Source organism: Trichechus manatus, unplaced genomic scaffold, assembly GCF_000243295.1.
Source record: "Trichechus manatus latirostris isolate Lorelei unplaced genomic scaffold, TriManLat1.0 scaffold00059, whole genome shotgun sequence".
Taxonomy (NCBI): domain Eukaryota; kingdom Metazoa; phylum Chordata; class Mammalia; order Sirenia; family Trichechidae; genus Trichechus; species Trichechus manatus.
The window spans coordinates 3790774-3812722 of NW_004443995.1; the positions used below are offsets into that span (position 1 = coordinate 3790774).

The 21949-nt window shown below is 38.4% G+C and overlaps 1 protein-coding gene across 17 annotated transcripts in view; it reads right to left on the reverse strand.

The window, feature by feature from the left end:
- Positions 1–21949, reverse strand: part of ARFIP1 (ADP ribosylation factor interacting protein 1) — a 196797-nt gene that overhangs the window by 92943 nt on the left and 81905 nt on the right. For 13 of the 17 annotated variants that reach the window (XM_004378818.3, XM_004378817.3, XM_023733524.1 and 10 more), the window contains one exon: positions 4081–4189. In XM_004378818.3, coding sequence (XP_004378875.1) covers positions 4081–4189 — 109 coding nt within the window. Of the gene's footprint in view, positions 1–4080; positions 4190–5671; positions 5752–18816; positions 19819–21949 lie in introns of those variants that run through there. The other 4 variants (XM_023733532.1, XM_023733529.1, XM_023733530.1 and 1 more) reach the window with 3 other exon arrangements.

Genomic DNA, 21949 nt, shown 5'->3' on the forward strand with positions numbered 1-21949 from the left:
GGAGTATCTTAGATGGCTGCTCACAGGCTTTTAAGACCCCAGACGCTACTCACCAAGGTAGAATGTAGAACATTTTCTTTATAAACTATGTTATGCCAGTTGAGCTAGATGTTCCCCACAGCCCTCTGCCCAGCAATTCAGTCCCTCAGGGAGTTTGGATGTGTCTATGGAGGTTCCATGACCTTGCCTTGCACAAGTTGTGCTGGCTTCCCCAGTATTGAAGAACATAATTTTTGAATGAAACATAACTGAGTTTTAAATTCTAACTCATGGTTTGAAATTCTGGCTCTATCTACCACTTAGTATCAGAAAAACCCTGACAAATTACTAACATCTCTGAGCCTTAGTCATCTACAAAGTAAGAAATACTAACTACCCAGCATTGCTGATAATGCTTAAGCTTCAATTGCTTTCTTTACTCAAATTTGAAAGCCTGTGCATCTTCGGGGGAGTGGTAATTAAAGTTGAAGAAATTACAAAAGTCCTTCCATATTTAGCTGAGAATTTAAATGTCTGTATGGTACTTCGGGGCCCTGGTGGCACAACAGTTAAAAGCTCTGCTGCTAACCGAAAGGTCAGCAGCTCGAATCCACCAGCCACTCCTTGGAAACCCTATGGGGCAGTTCTACTCTGTCCTATGGGGTCGCTATGAGTCAGAATCGACTCAACAGCAATCGCTTATACGGTACTTTAATTTCAATCTAGTTCTCTAGAAAATATCATTTGATGTATTAATTTCATAATATAAATGTTCTGATAGGATGTAGGAGCCCTGGTGGTGCAGTGGTTAAGAGTTGGGCTGCTAACCAAAAGGTCTGCAGTTTGATCCACCAGCTGCTCCTTGGAAACCCTATGGGACAGTTCTAATCTGTCCTATAAGGTCGTTATCAGTCAGAATCGACTCGACGGCAAGGGGTTAATAGGATATAATGAACATCAATTTTCTTTATTTATAATTAGTAATAACTAATCATCTCTCAGATATACAGTGAAACCTGTAAGAGCTGGAACTCAACGGGACTGCCTTGTTTTTCTTGGTCTCACAAGTTTTGGCCTTTGATAGGGTGAAGCCTTACCACTTTTCTATCACTATTAGTGGACAATATTTAGGTTTTCCTTTTCTGACAAGCTTCTACCTTACACAGGTTCCAGCTTTTGCAGATTTTACTGTATTAAGTTGTGATGCTGAATCAGTCACCAGTTCTAATAGAATTAAAACCTTAATTTGGACTAGATCTCACATTAATATTCAAACATGCAATAATAGACCTAAAGAAACTGCCACTGTCTTTCAAAGTGAGAGGTACTTGTTTCCTTAAATCTGTTGACTATAAAATTTAAAACTGGAGAGGGTGACCGAAATCAACTAGTTTGAACCCCCTTATTTAATTATAGGAGAAATGAGGCACAGAGAGGTTAACACAGCTTATTAGACACTCAGATGCTCTGAATCCTAGAATTGTACTCTTTGTACCACATCATAATATCACCATTATTAAATTCAATATAGAATGCACTAATCCCTAAGTTCCTTGTTGAGTTGGAAGGCATTTTAATAGGTTATCCAGTCCAATCACCATATTAAATAAAGACTGTATCTCTATTATCTAAGACACAAAGGTTTCTATTATAACGAAGCGTTAAACAAAGGCAGACTACTGTAGTTTCAGGTCTTGATGAACTCTGGAGCAGAGCTCTGTTGTTCTGGTTATTACAGCTTATTTATCTTACATAAGAAACAATCCCATGATGCAACATGAGATTTCTATAATACATATAACAAACAATATATAACTTTCTAAACTGGAAGAACGAATAACTTGGTGCTTAGTAACTGGCCATTTCAGCTTGTTTGCTTTACCTTCAAGGTAATTACCATTTTTCTGTATTTTCAATATTCTAACCCTTTAAACTACTAATTTAACCATCAAAATCATTCACTAATACTCATAAACAATAATTTAAAAAATTCAGGATCTTGCTAATTATCTAAATTTTGGGAATTAGCTCTGTTTCATCCCAACAAGTGAAATCTAAGAATATCAATATGAATATATTGTCAATATTCTAACCTTTAAAATACTAATTTAGCTATCAAAATTATTCACCAATACCCAACAAAAAATAATTAAAAAAAAATCTAGGATCTTGCTAATTGTCTAAATTTAGAGAATTCTGTTTTGTCTCCACAAAAGAAATCTAGGAATATGAAAAAAATACATGCACACATCACACACACTGATTTAAATTCCCATCACAACAAAACCCAGGTACCAAGTAAATTTTGCTCTTAAATCTTTGATTTATTCATGATTTTCACTATTATTGGTTCCGCAGCATTTGTTGTTAGGGTTGAATTTAATATAATTTCTTCTAAATCTGCTCTAGGCAGAGATGGAAAAGTAGATGGTAATACTATTCTTGCAGTAACTGTTCAAGTAAATAGTCAATTATTAAGATATTGTTCAGTCATTTTTCCAGACATCTCCAAATCCTTTAACATTTTTCTATAAGACTCATTTGCTAAATTTTAATTATGTTGCTCTTGCCTATGTTCATTCCAGTTTATGTATGTCTTAAGACAGGGGCACTTGAATTCAACCACAACTTTTCAATAAATGCTTGACTAACCCTAAGTATGGCAAAATTATTATTTTTAATATATTGATCAACAATGCAGTGTGTGTTTAAAAGTGTTTCATCAAGTAGTTCAAAGAAATACAAATTACTGCCAATATCATGAAACATATTTTTTATTTTAATTTGAACTCTGTCCTATAGAGTTGCAGTAAGTCAGAATCAACTTGACAGCAACAGGTTTATTATCTATAAGAGGGCTAAAGACTGTAAAGGCATGAAGATCTTTTTTTTTTCATTCTGTAAAATTATAATGTAGTATTAAAATTAACATATTTTACTGAACATCTACTACTACTACTACTTTGGCTACAGTTCTGTCAAGAAAACAATCCATTTTCCACATCCAGATGTTTACATGGTTTCACTGTATCTCACTGGTATGAAAATGAAAAAACACTTGAGAAAAAATTATTACAGGCAAGACCATTAAAAAAAGGAGGCAACTTTATCCTTTCTATTAAAAACAGACATACGTATGAGTAGGTGTGCAGGGAAGAGTTAACAGAAGGCCTAACTGCTTATCCTTAAAAAGCCCTACTTGCACAGTTGGCCCTTGGCAGGTATCTGGGAACTTGAATTTTAGAAGGGATTCCTCTAGTCCCAGAACTGATAAGAGAGGCTCACTGGGCCTAAACTCCTTATATAAACAATGTGGTTTATGCTAAACATCTGCTTTCCTTCTGGGAGTCTGGAATTTTGGCATGTGCTAGACAGACAGTGCCTGTGTGACCAGGCCCCAGAAAAAACCTAGGGTATTGAGTCTCTAAACGCACTTCCATGGTTGGTAACACTTCACCTATGTTGTCACAACTCATTGCTGGGAGAATTAAGGGCATCCTATGTGACTTCACTGCGAAAGGATCCTTGAAGGCTTCCTCCTGGTTTACCCCAGAGACTTTGCCTCATGGACCTTTTCCCTTTGCTGATTGTACTTGGTATTTTTTCACTGTAATATATCATACCCATGAGTACTGTATGCCGAGTCCTGTTGTCCTAATGATAAGGAACCTGAGGGTCATCTGGAGGACCTCCTACACAGCATGTATTGTAGGAAACAGCTTATTTTTCTAATTGCTTTGAAACAGGAAATGTATATTCATACAAATCAATATTGATTTGTACCTATAAATTCTGCAGTTATAAGCTAAAGCAATCTTAATTAGCATTTTTGATACAATTTTTATATTTTAGTATTTTAAAATCAATCCTTAAATAATAATCAGTGAAACTTTGTTTACATATTGATCTATTTATATAAAGAAAACAATTAAAACAATTCCTAAACTTAAACTGAAGAAAAAAAGAATTACGTTTATAATTAATGTTTTATCACAGACCAAAGGGATCAATTCTCTTGTTTTATTTATTAATAAAGGTACCATTTGGTGAGCTTCTTCCATCCTCCACCCCAGCCCTCTTTAAAAATAAATGGGCTCTTACCTTGAAATGCTCCTGCTTCAATAACTCCCTCTTTGGTACTGTCAAAGCCATGAGATGTAATCTGTGTTTCTGAGAGACCAAGGCCAGCTGGTAATGAACGTTTCAAATCCTTAGCATTCGAATAAAAGAGAAAATTCTTGTAAAAAATCCCACATCACATAACAGTTCAGTATAATTGTGTCCTTTTAATCACGTTAAAGTATTTTCTCTCTACTATGTAGTATTCGCTTATGTTGTCATGACACTCAATAATAATGAATAATCAGCAGCAAATACATCAAGATTTGCCATTTAGAGGTACAACAGTTAAGAGGTTGGCTGTTAACTGAAAGGTCAGCGGTTCGAATCCAGCCGTTCGAAACCACCAGCCACTCTGTGGGAGAAAGATGTGGCAGTCTGCTTCTGCAAAGATTTACAGCCTTGGAAACTCTATGGGGCAGTTCTATTCTGTCCTATAGGGTCGCTATGAGTCGGAATCGACTTGACTGCAACTGGCTGTACATCAAGGAAGGAGCCCTAGTGGTGCAGTGGTTAAGCACTCAGCTGCTAACCAAAAGGTCTGCAGTTCAAACCCACCAGCTGCTCCGCAGGAGAAAAGATGTGGCAGTCTGCTTCCATAAAAAGATTTCAGCCTTGGAAACTCTATGGGGCAGTTCTACTCTGTTCTCTAGGGTTGCTATGAGTCGGCACTGACTCGACAGCAATGGGTTTGGGTGTTTTTTTGGTTAAGAGATCGGCTGCTAACCAAAGGGTCAGCAGTTTGAATCTGCCAGCTGCTCCTTGGAAACCTTATGGGGCGGTTCTACTCTGCCCTATAGAGTTGCTATGAGTTGGAATCGACTTGACAGCATCTAACAACAACAACATTAAAAAACTGACTGGCATCAAATATAATCTTGATCAGTCTAATGGTCAGTATAAACAAGTCATTTACTTGCAATGCTAATTAGCCTTCGATTTCAAGGTTAGCTAGGTAAACTGGATTTCACTGACTCCAATTAGAGTAAGATAAAGAAAATTTCCTTCTATTTAGAGTCCTTCTAATACAGATTTATATTAAACAGCAGTTAATCAATCTACCTGCAAATTAGCTTATAACCAAACCTTAACTGTAATAAATGTAATATTCACCATTGAGATTTATACTTTAAGAAGACTAGGCCAAGAAGCACAATGTTCTCTAAAAAGAACAAGCCAAGTTCATATATAGTCTAAAAAAATTTTCCCCAGAAAATTTTTTTTCATTCTCAAGGCTTAGTGATGATTAGGGAAATAGGCAAAGCAAAATGATCTAAAAGAACCAAAGCTAGCTCTATGAGATGAAAATTCATGAATAATGCAGACTTAAAACTGACCTATCCACACAACTAGGGCTTCAAAAAAATTAAACTGATATGAAGTAAAACAATACATCTAAAATAAAATCACTTTTCTATTTATCTTTATTAATGGAAACTGTAAGGCTATGACAAGTTACAAGTAAATACAGCTAATAATTAAGCTAAATTTTTAGACTGATGATAGTTTGAGATATCAGATTTTAGATCATCAAGGGTATACGTGTTATATACCTTTACTAAATTCATCATACCTCTTTTAATGTAATGGTAAAGCACAGAGCCTAACAGCAGGGCTACAGGCTATTTCTCCATGGGGAGTTACACTTTTTACCTAGGACAAGATATACACATCTTAATCAGTAATTGAAGGCAACACATAATCAGACAGGAAAGTACATAAGCACTTCATTAAAAAGTTAGAAATACCAAACGATCCAGCAATCCCACTCCCAGGAATATACCCGAGAGAAACAAGAGCCATCATATGAACAGACATATGCACACCCATCTTCACTGCAGCACTATTCACAATAGGAAAAAGACAGAAATAACCTAAATGCCCATCAACAGATGAAAGGATAAACAAATTATGGTACATACACACAACAGAATACTAAGGAACAATAAAGAATAACGATGAATTCGTGAAACATCTCACAACATGAATGAATCTGGAAGGTATTATGTGGAGTGAAATAAGTCAGTCACAAAAGGACAAATATTGCATGAGACAACTATTATGAGAACTCAAGAAAAAGTTTACACACAGAAAAAATGCATTCTTTGATGGTTACAAGGGTGGGGAAGGAGAAGGAGGGGATATCCCTAACTAGATAGAAGACAAGGGTCAACTTCGGTGAAGGGAAGGACAACACATAATACAAGGGAAGTCAGCAAAACTGGACCAAAGCAAAAAGCAAAGAAGTTTCCCAGACATAGCCAAAAATTCTGAGGGACAGAGTAGCTGGGGCTGGGACCATAGTTTCAGGGGACATCTAGGTCAACTGGCATAATATAGTTTATAAAGAAAATGTTCTACATCCCACTTTGGTGAGTAGCGTCTGGGGTCTTAAAAGCTTGTGAGCAGCCATCAAGACACATCTATTGGTCCCATCTCACTCGAAGCAAAGGAGAATGAAGAAAACCAAAGACACCAGGAAAATACTAGCCCAAAGGACTAAAGAACCAAATGAACCAGAGACTCCACCAGCCTGAGGCCAGAAGAAAAAGGTGGTGCCCAGCTACCACCAATGACTGCCCTGAAAGGAAACACAACAGAGAGTCCCAGATGGAGCAGGAGAAAAATGTAAAACAGAATTCAAATTCACGTAAAAAGACCAGACTTAATGGTCTGACAGAGACTGAAGGAACCCTCAAACTATGGCCCCTGGACACTGTTGACCCAGAACTGAAACCATTCCCAAAGCCCACTCTTCAGACAAAAATTAGGCAGGCTTATAACACAAAAAATAATACACGTGAGGAATATGCTTCTTAGTTCAATCAAATATACAAGCTGCTATCCAAAAAGCTGGACCAGAAGGCAGGCAGGGACAGAAACTGGGACACGGGGAACCCGGGGTGGAAAGAGGGAGTGTGCTGCCAGAAGAACGAGTACATCTGTTTTGGAAGAAAACAAAACTAGATGTATATAAATTTTTGAATGAGAAATTAACATGAGCTGTAAACTTTCACCTAAAGCACAATTAAAAAAAAAAAAAAGGAAAGTATGTAAGAATGTATAACGTAGTTAAGAATTCAGAAGAGGGAATCATCAGTGTGCATTAAATAGAAGAAAAATCTTAAAGGAAGAGATGGATCCTAAGCGGCACCAATGACCAACATGGAAGATATGGAATGACGAAAAAATAGAATGAGGGTGAGGGGAGATGCATTCTCAACCTAATACAAATACTTGGGTGGGGTGGGGGAGGCCCTAGGAAATCATTAGCATGTTATTAGCATAGCATGGAGATCAACAACTAGGCTGCCATGGCCAAAGCAGCTAAGGGTCTATGTAGACAGATGGCGTCAAATTAATTAGGAGGCCAGATGACAAAATGTTAAGGTCCAGGGAATCTGGTCTGCACTGAATTCGAAACTTTTAAGTTTTGAAGAGGAGACCTCCATGACTTGGTTAAAGGACTATTTTAAGAATGTTAATTTGGCAGACACGTGAGAACAGCTTGGAAAGGTTAAAAATTGAAGGCAAGATCAATCATAAGATGCCACTTTATCTTAGGTATTCCATACACACTGCCTAGGAGCAGAGGCCAAAACAATGGAAAGGATGAAATTTATGAATAATTAAAAGAATAATAAAATATAAAAATGTAACAAAATTTCAGAGTACAGCCATGTGTTATAACACATGTATTCATAACAATGAAGTGGAATAGCTAAATAATATATACAACTGAACTAAGACGATACTGTTGTTGTTAAGCGCTGTCTAGGCGGTTCCAACTTATAGCAACCCTGTACAACAGAACAAAACACTGCCTGGTCCCGTGCCACCCTCACAATCATTGTTATGTTTAAGCCCATTGTTGCAGCCACTGTGTCAGTCCATCTAGCTGAGGGTCTTCCTCTTTTTCACTGACCCTCTTTTTTACCAAGCATGATGTCCTTTTCCAGGGACTGATACCTCCCAATAACATGTCCAAAGTACGTCAGACAAAATCTTGCCATCCTCCCTTCTAAGGAGGATTCTGGCTGTCTTCTTCCAAAACAGATGTGCTCGTTCTTCTGGCAGTCCATGGTATATTCAATATTCTCCGCCAACACCATAAGTCAAAGGCGTGAATTCTTCTTCGGTCTTTCTTATTCACTGTCCAGCTTTCGCATGCATATGAGGCAAATGACAATACCATGGCTTGGGTCAGGTGCACCTTAGTCCTCAAGGTGACATCTTTGATTTTTAACACTTTAAAAACGACAAACTGACAGACTAGTGGTGGAAGGGGGTCCAACAGAAGTTAATTTCCATATAAGAGGCCCTTACAGAAGTTAATTTCTATAATCACAAAACAGGATATGAAAAAGTTATTTAAATGACAAGTCAAGAAGACTTGATTTTAAATTATTTCTACTCTGCCACTGGAGTAAAAAACAAAAAAATTGTAGGACAGGTTAAGTAACATTTATGCTGTTTGATATAATTTTAACACATTATTTTGGAATGTTTACTGAAAAAGTCTCTGTCTGGAATCTACTGTTTTTCTACCCTAAAACTCACCCATGATGTTTTTCTTGATCAATGTATTGAATTTCAGCAATACATGATTAACTTATTTCCCTAAAATTTTTACTAATATCAACGTGGACCATTCCAACTTACACAAAATGGCAGAAATACAGTAAGAACGACTAGGTTTATTATGCCTATACTTCTGGGAAAAGGCATACGTTGTATATGAAAATAGTTATGTCATTTGAGAGCTGATACAAAACACTTTCTGAAAATGAACAGGACCTTCTAAGGTAACTAAGCATGGACTCCATGTTCTTCTCTACTTTGAGATAACTTTTGGAGGAACCTCTGGGATTATATTAAGATTGGGTACCCAGTTCCAAAAATTGCTACATCACTATTATTAAACTTTCTCAGTTTAACTATACACATTTATAGGTATACATGATTTCGAATTAAATACATAAAAACCAAACCCGTTGCCGTCAAGTCGATTCCGACTCATGAACTAAAATAATCCCCATTTCAGGACATCCTTAAGTTTTGATTGCTTAAAACTATTCTTAGATACTGTTACAAAACTCATTTTAACAATGGAAGTATTAAAAAGCCAATGTGGTTACTTAAATTAAAAATGCTTTTAAAAAATTCCTCTAGATCCTAACTCATCCTCAGAATGGAAAAGCAAATACCCTCCTACTGTCTTTCTAGCATTCTAAGCTGTACATCAACTCTGAAAATTTACCTTGTCATAAAGTAAATGATCACATGTAGTAGCTTTAAAGTATCTTTGCTTAGTTCTAGAAAATTTAAGTTTACCTCGTGTCTTAGTCATCTAGCGCTGCTATAACAGAAATACCACAAGCGGATGGTTTTAATGGAGAGAAGTTTATTTCCTCACAGTCAAAGTAGGCTAAAAGTCCAAATTCAGGGTGTCAGCTCCAGGGGAAGTCTTTCTCTGTCGGCCTTCTCATCAGTGTTCCCCCAGACTAGGAGCTTCTCGGCGCAGGGACCCCTGTCCAAAGGACGCGCTCTGCTCCTGGCACTGCTTTCTTGATGGCATGAGGTGCCCCTGTCTCACTGCTCACTTCTGCCTTGTACATCTCAAGAGACTGCCTCAGGACACAATCCGGACTTGTAGATCAGGTCCTGCCTTACTAAAACAACTGCCACCCATCCTCCCTCATTAACATCATAGAGGCAGGTTTACAACATACAGGAAAATCACACAGTACCAGGAATCACGGCCTTGACAAACTGATACACACATTTTTTGGGGGACATAATTCAAACCATGACACCTAGTCAATCTTAAATTTCCAACTTTGCACACTGGTTTCCCCTTATTGGTTAAACAAATATCTGTTCAAACACTGGGTGATTTATTCTTGGGAATAAATTAAATGGAGGGGACTGTGTCTGGAAACAGCTTCTTAATCCTGTAGTTCTCAACCTTGGGACTTCATCATACCAGTGGTCTTCATTGGCAATGACATGTGTGTCAAGTGATTTGTTACTAACAGTAGTTAAAAGTAAAACATTTATCAATTTCAGTGTGTAAAATACTTATATTGTAGTAGATTCAAGGTAATCCCTATAATTTTCACTTACACTTGCATTCAAATATGGTTTCTGGACTGAAGGTGGAGTTTCAGAAGGTAAACGAGATTTTTAGCATTTTAGATATCAGCGAAAAAGTTTGAGAATCAGCTATGACACAAAATTCATCCATCATTTAAAAAAAAAATTAGTAATCATTTCATTAGGCAGTTTGGTGTAATGGATGCAATATGGGCTCTGAAATCAGGTCAGATAAACCTGAGCTTGAAATCCTCACTTAGCTACTTAATGGCTGCATGATCCCAGACAAGTTACTTAACCACTCTGGGGTGCTGAGTTTCTTTACTGCAAAACGAGGATGTTCAGGAATAATAATTCTTATACCACATAGACAACATACAAAAAAAGTATACAGTATAATGTCTGCTGCTTCAAATATTCATTTCCTTCCTCCCCTTTATCCCAATTTATAAGCAGAACTCTTTGGGAGATTATACGTCAGAGCAATAAAAGACTGTTGTGTTATACTTAAACCCTAATATTATATGTTAATAATATGTTTTCATATCATTTAGGATAAGTGATTTTTATTTTTTAGTGACAAAGACAGTGCAATACAATCATAGTCATTACTGTACATTTTATCACCCAAACATGGAATTGTAAACATTTCCATTGTTTGTACTATATATGAAGATACACAATACCATCTTCGTATTGTTAGGGCATGTCTATATCTGAAAACAACCACATAATTAACTTTTGATATCCACTGACTCTAAATAAAGCAACTAGACAGAAGTACCAGTCTCAGTGTATAAAATGATAGTATCTTTAACAGAAATTGTTTGTATGTGATTATGGAGGGAGAGAAAAAGGTGGGAAATGCATGCTTTAAAGTGAAAGTAATGAGTTTAATACAAAAGTCAGGAATATATAGAGAACAAACAAAAAAGTGGAGGGAAAAACAAAAGGCCAGTTGGAAGATGATAAGCCATTAAAAATAAATCTTGTGCATTCCTGAGAACACCACCCTTCAGTGCATAAGAAGTCAGGTATCTAAGATATTCCAGACTCTGGGACATTATATAATTGGTTCCATCCCATCCCACTGCCATCGAGTTGCTTCCGACTCATAGCGAATAGAACTGCCCCATAGGGTTTCCAAGGCTGTAATCTTTACAGAAGCAGACTGCCACAACCTTCTCCCCATATAACTGGTTACCTACTATGTATCTGTAAAAATGGTGTGGCTGAGGCATCTGACCTCCTGTAACTTCACAAGGGGGAAGGAGAATCAAGCTCAACAGCCCAAGGCATACCTCCTCTCACCAGCCCTTTTTACCAATTCTGACACCAACCATCCCTCCCATGGCACTATTTCTCTGCTGAGTTCGATAATTCGTTGCAGTGGCCACACAGAACTCACAGACCACACTCACATTTATGGGGTTTATGAGGGAAGTAACAGGTTACAATTCAGGTTCAGGAACACTCAGGATACAGTTCTTTGATCAGGACGGCCTCTCCTCAGTCGTGCCCACGTACACATCTCTCTCTGGCCCCTTGGTTTCTGTCCTGCTCAGGTCAAGTGTTATAAAGCTCTTTTAGCTCTGCCAATAAATGCCCCAAGGTACCCCACTCTGCCAGTAAGCCTTGATCCGAAGGCACTCAAGCTCTAGTTCCATGGATTGGCAAACCTAGCTCCACCAAGTGCCCAGAGGCACCCTACTCTGCCACCAAGCCTCCTGCCCGAAGGCACTCAGCTTTCTCGTTCCATGGGCTGGGCCATACCCTGCCGGTCTCCTGTTGCTGTTTCTCTGCTGAGCATCTTGCTGTCTTCAGTGTTACAGCTCTCTCTCTCTCTCTCACTTGGTTTCCTGGTTCCAGGAGCTTCTCAGTGCAGGGATCCTAGGTCCAAAAGACACACTCCACTCCCGGCTCTTCTTTCCTGGTGGTGGTGAGATCCTCTCCTCTTGCCTCTGCAATAGCTCATTTTAAGCCTACTGGGATGGTAAAACTGACCAATCTCTTTGTTAGGGTTCCATAGACCTTATTTTCATAGTCCCACCACCACACTGGTGCCATGAACTTTATCTGCACTCTTAGTAAGCTATCCAATCCCCTTGGTGGGCCATAATTATGTTATTTGTATAGTCCCACCCAATCACTTAGGTGGGAGTTACAAGATCATGGAGAGAAAGGCCATATAAAAGTGATCACTACACCACAATACCCAAATCCAACTGAAACTTCTTTCCGAGAGATAAACTAACAAGACTTTTGTAAGGGAAAAGAAAAATACTGCTCTTAAGTCTCAAATGAGTTACTTGAAGCACTAGATTTTCAAATAAAAGCCCTTTCCTTCCTTTGGTTTGAATATGGATACAAGTTAGGGATACACTAAAAGCTAAGTATGTCTTTGAAATCCTTTCTCAACACTCTACCCCACCACATATAACGTACAGTATAATTTCAGAACTTAGAAATAACCTTTTGAGTTCTCCAATTTGTAAAGTAAAAAAATTACATAGTCTCTCACCCCTGAAAATGTTGAGAATGGTTTTTCTTGAAGATCTCATTAATTTTGCCCAGGCAATTACTCAATTGGTATGGTGGACCTGAATTACTAACGAGGTCTTAGACAAGGTCATCAAAACCCTCAATAACATCATATCCAGTGGTCAATCGTCAATTACAGACAGCATTTGAAACAGGTGATTGTTCCCTACATGTTACATTTTTTTGAAGTCCTTGACTTCAGGATATTATTCTCTCTTGATTTTCCTCTTACATCATCAGATGTGTCCTACTGTCTCTGTTGCTGATTCCTCCTCACCTCCCCAACCGCCAAATACTGGAGTGTTCTACTGTTCAGTCAGAGGACCTTTGCTGCTACACTTACTTCCTGGATGATCTTAGTCAGTCCCCTGGCTTTGAAAATCATCTATAGATTGGCAACTTCCAAATTTATGTGTCTAATCTGGGCCTCTCTCTTTAATTCCAGACCAATATATCTAACCACATACTTGTCATCTCCATCCAGATATCAAATAAGCATTTCAAACTTAATATGTCCTAAACTGACTGATTCCACCATCACCCCCTCCAAAACAGACAAAACAAAACAATGCCATAACACCACTACTACCTACAGTTTTCACCCATTTCAATTAATGGCATCCTTACTACCAACTACTCAAGACAAAAATCTTAAAGAAGTTATGTTTGACTCTTCTTTTTCTCTCATTCTCACATCCAAACCATCAGCAAATCCTATCAGATTTACCCTTAAACTACATGCAAGATAAACCAATTTTTACCACCTCCACTGCTACCACCCTGGTCTAAGCCAACACCATATTTCATCATGATTATTCCAAGAGCCTCCCAACTGGTGTCCTCCCTGTTTCTACCCTGACACAGACTCCCAACTCCACAAATCAACCAACCCCTATACAAAAGTGAAATCACGTCATTCTCTGTGGAAAACTCTCCAATAGCCCCCAATCTCTCTTGGAGTAAAACTCAAACCATTAAATGTTTTCAAGGGATTACATGATTTGACTTTATCTCCCACTAGCCCCAGTCCTGCTAACTCTGCTTCAGGAATACCGTTTCTTCAAAAAACACTAAACCTAATTCTATTTTGGGGTCTTTGTACTTGTTGTTCCTTCTACCTGGAATGCTATTCTCCCAGAAATCCACAGGGCTTTCTCCTTTACTTCTTGACCAAATATCACCTAACCAGAGAGGACTTCCTCTGTGTTATGGATTGAATTGTATCCCCCAAATATATGTGTCAACTTGGCTAGGCGATGATTCCCAGCATTGTGTGATTGTCCACCATTTTGTCATCTGATGTGATTTTCTTATGTGTTGTAAATCCTATCTATATGATGTTAATGAGGCAAGATTAGAAGCAGTTATGTTAATGAGGCAGGACTCAATCTACAAGATCAGGTTTTATCTTAAATTAATCTCTTTTGAGATGTGAAAGTGAGAAGCAAGCAGAGAGACATGGGGACCTCATACCCCCAAAAACAAGAGCCAGGAGAATAGCGCATCCTTTGGACACAGGGTCCCTACACTGAGAAGCTCCTTGACCAGGGAAGATTGATGACAAGGACCTTTCCCCAGGTCTGACAGAGAGAAAGCCTTCCCCTACAGCCGGCACCCTGAATTTCTACTTCTAGCCTCCTAGATTGTGAGAATAAATTTCTCTTTTTTAAAGCCATCCACTTGTGGTATTTCTGCTGTAGCAGCACTAGAAAACTAAGACACCCTGATAACATATAAAATAGCAGCCCCCACCCCTACCCTGAACTCCCTATTCCCCTTGTTGTTGTTGTTGTTAGGTGCCATCAAGTCTGTTCTGACTCACAATGAGCCCATGCACAACAGAACAAAACACTGCCCGGTCCTGCGTCATCTTCACAATCATCACTATGTTTGAGCCCATTGTTGCAGCCACTGTGTTCATCCATCTCACTTAGGGTCTTCCTCTTTTTTGCCAACCCTCTATTTTACCAAGCATGATGTCCTTCTCCAGGGCCTGGTCCATCCTGATAACATGTTCAAAGTAGGTAAGACAAAATCTCACCATCCTAGTCTCTAAGGAGGATTGCGGGGTGATAAATCACTTTTGTGTGTAGCCTTTCTAGTCATGGTCTTGTAACTCCCACCCAAGTGATTGGGTGGGACTATATGATAGGGAAATTGCGGCCCACCAACGTGACTGGTCAGTTTTGCCATCCCACTGGGCTTTAAATGAGCCATCCCAGAGGTGGGAAAGGAGAATCCCACCATCACCAAGGAAGAACAGCCAGGAGCCAGTACACCCTTTGGACGTGGGATCCCCGCGCTGAGAAGCTCCTAGAACCAGGAGATGGAGAGCTCAAGAAGCAGAAACAGAAAAGCTGCAGCAGAGATGGCGTGGTGGGCTTACCAACCCACAGAGAGAGAAAGCTGAGTACCTTCGGGCAGAGGCTGAAGGCCAGGGAGAGGTGTACCTGTGAGCACAGCTGGGAAGAGGCTGTCCTGATGGAAGAACTATATCCTGAGTGTTCCTGAACCTGAATTGTAACTGTTACTTCCCTAATAAACTCCATAATCGTGAGTATTGTCTGTGAGTTCTGTGTGGACATCGCAATGAATTATTGAACACAGCAGAGAAGTGTAGAGTGTCATGGGAGGGACGGTTGGTGTCAGAATTGGTAAAGGTGGAGAGAGGAGGCATGTCTGACCTCTGCCTCATAGCAATCAGCCTTGGGCTGCTAATCTTGATTCTCTTTCCCTCTTGTGAAGTTAGAGGTCAGACACTGCCCCCATGCCGTTTACAAAAGCATTCTGGCTGTACTTCTTCCAAGACATATTTGTTCATTCTTCTGGCAGCCCGTGGTATATTCAATATTCTTCACCAATACCATAATTCGAATGCATCAATTCTTCTTTGGTCTTCTTTATTCGTTTCCAGCTTTTGCAAGCATATGAGGTGATTGAAAAATACCATGGCTTGGTTTAGGCGTATCTTAGTCCTCGAAGTGACATCTTCGCTTTTTAACACTTTAAAGAGGTCTTTTGCAGCAGATTTGCCCGATGCAATACGTCATTTGATTTCTTGACTGCTGCTTCCACGGACGTTGATTGTGGATCTAAGTAAAATGAAATCCTGGATAACTTCAAAATTTTCTCCATTTATCATGATGTTGCTTACTGGTCTAGTTGAGAGGATTTGTTTTTTTGATGTTGAGATATAATCCATACCGAAGGCTGTGATCTCTGATTTTCATCAGTAAGTGCTTCAAGTCCTCTTCACTTTCAGCAAGTGAGGTTGTGTCATCTGCATATCACAGGCTGTTAAGAGTCCTTCTCCAATCCTGATGCCGCATTCTTCTTCATATAGTCCAGCTTCTTGGACTATTTGCTCAGCATACAAATTCAATAAGTAGAGTGAAAGGATACAACCCTGACGTATACCTTTCCTGATTTTAAACCACACAGAATCCCCTTGTTCTGTTCGAACAACTGCCTTTTGTCTATGTACAGGTTCCTCATGAGCACAATTAAGTGTTCTGGAATTCCCATTCTTCACAATGTTATCCATAATTTGTTATAATCTACACAGTCAAATGCGTTTGCATAGTTAATGAAACACAGGTAAACACATCTTTCTGGCATTCTCTGCCTTCAGCCAAGATCCATCTGACACCAGCAATGACATAGCAGGCATTCAATAGGTATTCACTGAATGAATGAGCAAACTTGTTAAATGAACTAAAAGACTTAAAACTGAACACCATATAAATTAAAAAGTTGCAATAACAATCGGTTTATTATTTAAATTTAATCTAATTAGTATTTGCTTATTCTTTCTATACGCTGACTTTCCAGGCAACAAAAAAGGTATAGTCCTTGTCTCATTGGGGAGACAAGATATATAAACATTAACATAAAAGTTGAACTTGGTGCCAAAATAAAGACAGTAAGTATCTGTCTTAGGCTGGGCTCTCTAGAGAAGCAAAACCAGTAAACCATATAAATATATATAGAGAGAAACTTATATCAAGGAAATGGCTCCCGCGATTCCAGAGGCTGGAATGTCCCAAGTCCATGGATCAGGATAGAGGCTTCTCCTGACTCATGTAGATGCAGCAGCTGGTGAACCCAAGATTGGCAGGTCAGACAGCAGGGCTCTTGCTCACAGGCTTTGGAGATCTATGAATCCCGAGATTGGCAGGCAAGATTGCAGGTAAGCTGCTAGCTCAAGTCCCAAGAACCAGAGGTCAGACAAACAGGAGCCAGCTGTAGGATCCAGAGCGAGCAAAAGCCCACGAGCCTTGCCAGAATGTCCACTTATATCAGATGCAAGCCACACCCCCAAGAAACTCCCTTTCAACTGATTGGCTACTCATAGCAGGTGATCACATTATATCAAGTCTCATCATGGAAGTGATCACATCATCATATGACTGCCAAACTACACCATAATTGCCAAACCACTGAGAATCATGGGCCAGCCAAGTTGATACAGAACCTTAACAATCACAGTATCAAACAAATTTAAAATAGGGACTAAGTACATGAAAACTAAATAGTAAAAGAGAAGACAGTGCTTGAACTCTAGGAATATAGCATTTACTTATTTACTGAACCAACATTTAATAAGCACCAACTTCTTGACAGTCACTGCCTATATACTAGATATACAGCAGTGAAGGAAACAGATAAAATCCCTGCCCGTACAGACTCACATTCTAGTAGGGTAGGAAAAAGAAAGAGACTGATAGTAACAAATAAATGTATGTCATGCTGCAGTAAGTGTTGTTTAAAAAAAAAAAAGGGCAAGGTAAGAGGGAAAGAGAGTGACAGGCAGATGGGATATTCAGGGAAGGCCTCTCTGAGGAGGTGACATTTGGGCAGAGTTCTGAACAAAGTGAGGGAGTGAGTCAAGTGGCTATGTGGGGAAAGAACAATGACGTCAAAGGTCTTAACAGTAATGTTCTATTGCTTAACTGAATGGGACACATTCAGTATTCATTGTACTGTCTATTCATTTATTGAGATATAATTCACATACCATAAAATTAACTCTTTTAAAGTGTACAATTCAGTGGTTTTCAGCATATCTACAGAGTTGTGCAACCATTACCACTATCTAATTTTAGAACATCTCATCACTCCAAAAAAGAAACCCTGCAGCCATTAGCAGTCATTCCCCATTCTACCCTCACTGCAGCCCCTAAGAACCATAGATCTACTTTCTATCTCTATGGTTTGCCTATTCTGGACATTTTATATACATGGAAATGTGATCTTTTAGCATACTGTTTTCAAGGTTCATTCACGTTGTAGCACATATCATTAATTCATTCCTTTTTATGGCTGAATAATATCCCCTGTACACTAAAAAGATAAAAGAAAAACAAACCCATTGGTGTCGAGTCAATTCCAATTCATAGCGACCCTATAGGACAGAGTAGAAGTGCCCCACAGTTTCCAAGGAGCAGCTGATGGATTCAAACTACTGACCTTTTGGTTAGCAGCCAAACTCTTAACCACTATGCCACTAGGGCTCCATCATATAGTAACCCTATGTTTAACCTTTTAAGGAACTACCAGATTGTTTTCTAAAGGGGCTGCACTGTTTACAATCCCACCAGCAATGTATGAGGGTTCCAGTTTCTCCACACTTGTTACTCTGTCTTTTTAATTATAGTTATCCTAGTGGGTGTGAAGTGGTATCTCATTATAGTTTTGAATTGTATTTCCCTGATGATTAATGATGTCAAGCATCATTTCATGTGCTTATTGGCTATCTGTGTATCTTCTTTGGAGAAATGTCTATTAAAATATTTTGCCCTATTTTTAATTGAGTTTTTTTTTTATTGCTGCATTGTAAGATACAAGCCTCTTATCAGATATATGACTGATAAATATTTTCTCTCATTCTGTGGGTTACCTTTTGTTCATGGTGTACTTAGAAGCACAATTTTTTTAATTTTGATGAAGTCTAATTTATTTTTTCTTTCGTTGCTCGTGCTTTTGGTATTGTATTTAAGAAACTAAGGTGCATAATCGAAAGTCACAAAGATTTACGCCTGTGTTTTCTTGTAAAGTTATATATATAGTTTTAGCTCTTACCTATAAGTCTTTTATCCATTTTGAGTTAATTTTTGTATGTGGTGTGGAGTACAGGTTCAACTTCATTCCTTTGTACATGGCTATCCAGTTGTCTCAGAACCATTTATTGAAAAGACTACTCTTTCCCCCATTTAATTGTCTTGGCATCTAGTTTCCTAGGGTTGCTGTAACAAAGTACCACACATGAGGTGGCTTTAAAAACAGAAGCGCATTCTCTCACAGTTCTGAAGGCTAGTGATCCAAACTCAAGGTGTCAGAAGGGTCATGCTCCCTCTGAAACTGAGTAAAATCTTTCTTTTGTCTTTTCCCAGATTCTGATGTGGCCAGCATTCCTTGACGTCCCTTGAGGATGCAGCACTCCACTCTCTGCTTCCCTTATCACGTGGCATTCTTCCCTCTGTGTTTCTCTGTGTCTCTTCTCTTCTTCCAAGGACACCAATCCTATTGGATTAGGGCCCACCCTGCTCCAGTATAATCTCACTAAATTCTTCTGACTGCATATCTAGAATCTCTCAAACAGCACAGTGTCAGCATTCCTACAGTTAGCCATATCTTCTATAATTCCATTTAGGTTTGATTTAAAATGTCACTACTTCCAATGTTACTATTTTTCATTTTTGTTCATCCATTTCCTTTTGATCATCCATTTTTGTAAAGTGTCACCCAGGTTTATAACTGCAAGACAAGAAGGCAACACAACCACATGGTTTGCTGTTTGGGTATAAAGTGAATAACAGATACACAGTCACCAATCACTGGCAGGCTTTGAATGAAGTGACACAATCATGATGCACATCTGCTATTTATGTAGTAATTTATACACTGAAATGCTGGCACTAAAGTTTGTACTTTATGCAATTATTCACATAATTGTACCTGAAATTTGAGTCCTGCTGTTTGGGGACTGGTGTTATTTATCTAAAACCATGGTTTTATGGATTGAGTCGTGTTTCCCAAGAATGTGTTGTAAATCCTAACCTCTATGCCTGTGATTATATCCAATTTGGGAATGGGTTGTCTTTGTTATGTCAATGAGGCAGGATTTATGGAGGATGTATCTTGAGTCAATCTCTTTCGAGATATAAAAGAGATTAAACAAGCAAGCAGAGCAGAAGACAGATGCCAAGCCACATGAAGATCACCCAGGAGCAGAAGCTCAAAAGAGATGAGGACCTTCCCCCAGAGTCAACAGAGAGAGAAAGGCTTCCCCTGGAGCTGGCACCCTGAATTCAGATTTTTAGCCTCCTAAACCGTGTGAAAATAAATTTCTGTTTGTTAAAGCCACCACTGGTGGTATTTCTATTACAGCAGCAAAGATATCTATAACACATTCTATTTGACTAAACCATTGTAACTGAAATTCATGCACACGGAAACTATACAAAGCAAGGACTGGCTATATATTATCTCATTTAATTTTGACAATAACAGTTTAAGTGCTACTACCACTCTCATTTACTGATGAGAAAGAAACCGGCACAGAAGTGTCATTTAGTTACTAACTGGCAATATGGTAAGCTTCAAGAAACAGTATAAAACCATAATGGATGGTAAATTTAAACAGCCACAGGCAATCTGCAAAAACAACTTATAATTCATTTTAGCTAGTATGTTTTCTTAAAAAAAAAAAAAAAGATTTGTTTAAAGAAATCATTACTTCACAACCTGTTAAAATTTAAAGGTACTAATGCAAATACATTCTCAACTTGTAATTTCCTGCTGGTACAAAACAGATGAGTTGCCTTCATTCTATTTCACTCATTTCCTAACGTTATATAAAACCTCTTGTCTTGTCCTTTTCATTTGTATATTATTTTGAAGAGCACTTAGAATAAAAAAACATTCTTCAGTCTCATTTTTATTTACTTATTTTAAAAAATAACTCCATGAGTCTGTTCATTTCATTGAATAAGTGACCTTTATTTTTCCAGTTTATTTTTTTAATACCTAAATCAATGGTTTCTAGTTTTAAATATTAGTGATCCTTTTATTCATATTTATATTAAAACCAGACAATTTTTTCTCTGAAAGAGAAATGTATCACAAAATAGAAGAGACCAACCAAAAAATATTTTTTTTAATTTGCAAGTTTGTTATCAGGTGGAAATGCCAGATTCTTACTCGGGATGGCTCGTATTGGCCAATAAACGATAAACCAAGGTGGGAGAACAGGAAAGGCACCTTTATTTCATTATACAAGGAAATGGAGTCAGTCGGGGCTGCTGCTGCCAAGACTGCTCACCAAGCGCAAAGCAGGCAGGTTAATTTTAAAGGGGTTCACAAGTAGAGAGTTCATACAAGTTACATCAGCAACATTCTTAATCATACTACACTGGCGCAATGGGGTTTACACATAACCTCCAAGGAAAAGCAAGATTCAAATGCAAAGCTGGGTGGGGGGATTCCAGCAAAGGAAACGATTTTCAACACTGTGTCAAGTGTGATCATCAAGCGCATCTACTTTTTCAGAATAGTTCCCTTGGATGTTGCCTTGTTGTAACTCTTGGCAGTTTTTCAGCAGTTTATACTTCAGGGAAAATAATAAATAGCTCTCCGTAAGGAAAAAGGAACCAAAGACACCGCTCAAAATACGAGAAAAAAAAAAAAAAATGAATGAATGTGTTTGAATGTCTGAAACACATACAAATGGCACAGAGGTCCAGGAGCGTTGTGTTTACTGTATTCTTGGAACTTATCTGAAAGAATATTACTCATTGGTGTCATTCCCCTGTTACAAAATATTGTGTAAATTCCTAGAAAAGAAATATTACAGTAGTAGTATTTGGGAGGAGGGGAACTAGTAATAGGCTAAGTAGTAAATATAATAGGTATCTTTGATTACCTAGGTTTTCAAACAGTTGCAGGGACAACATACATATCGTCACAGATGGCCTCTTGCAGACAGCTTCAGTGCTGACACTATTACATCTCACTCAAAACCCTACCAATTGTCTGCCAGGGCTCCTTTACAAGTTCTTCCAAAAAAACAAAACAAAAAACTCATGTCCTTTATATAAACAGCTATAAAACCTGAAAAGACATAAGGCCTTCCTATGCCTAAACTACTACTAACAGAGGAGCCTAACCTAAGGTGGTATAAATGGATCCATTAATTCTCAAGAGAACTGTCATT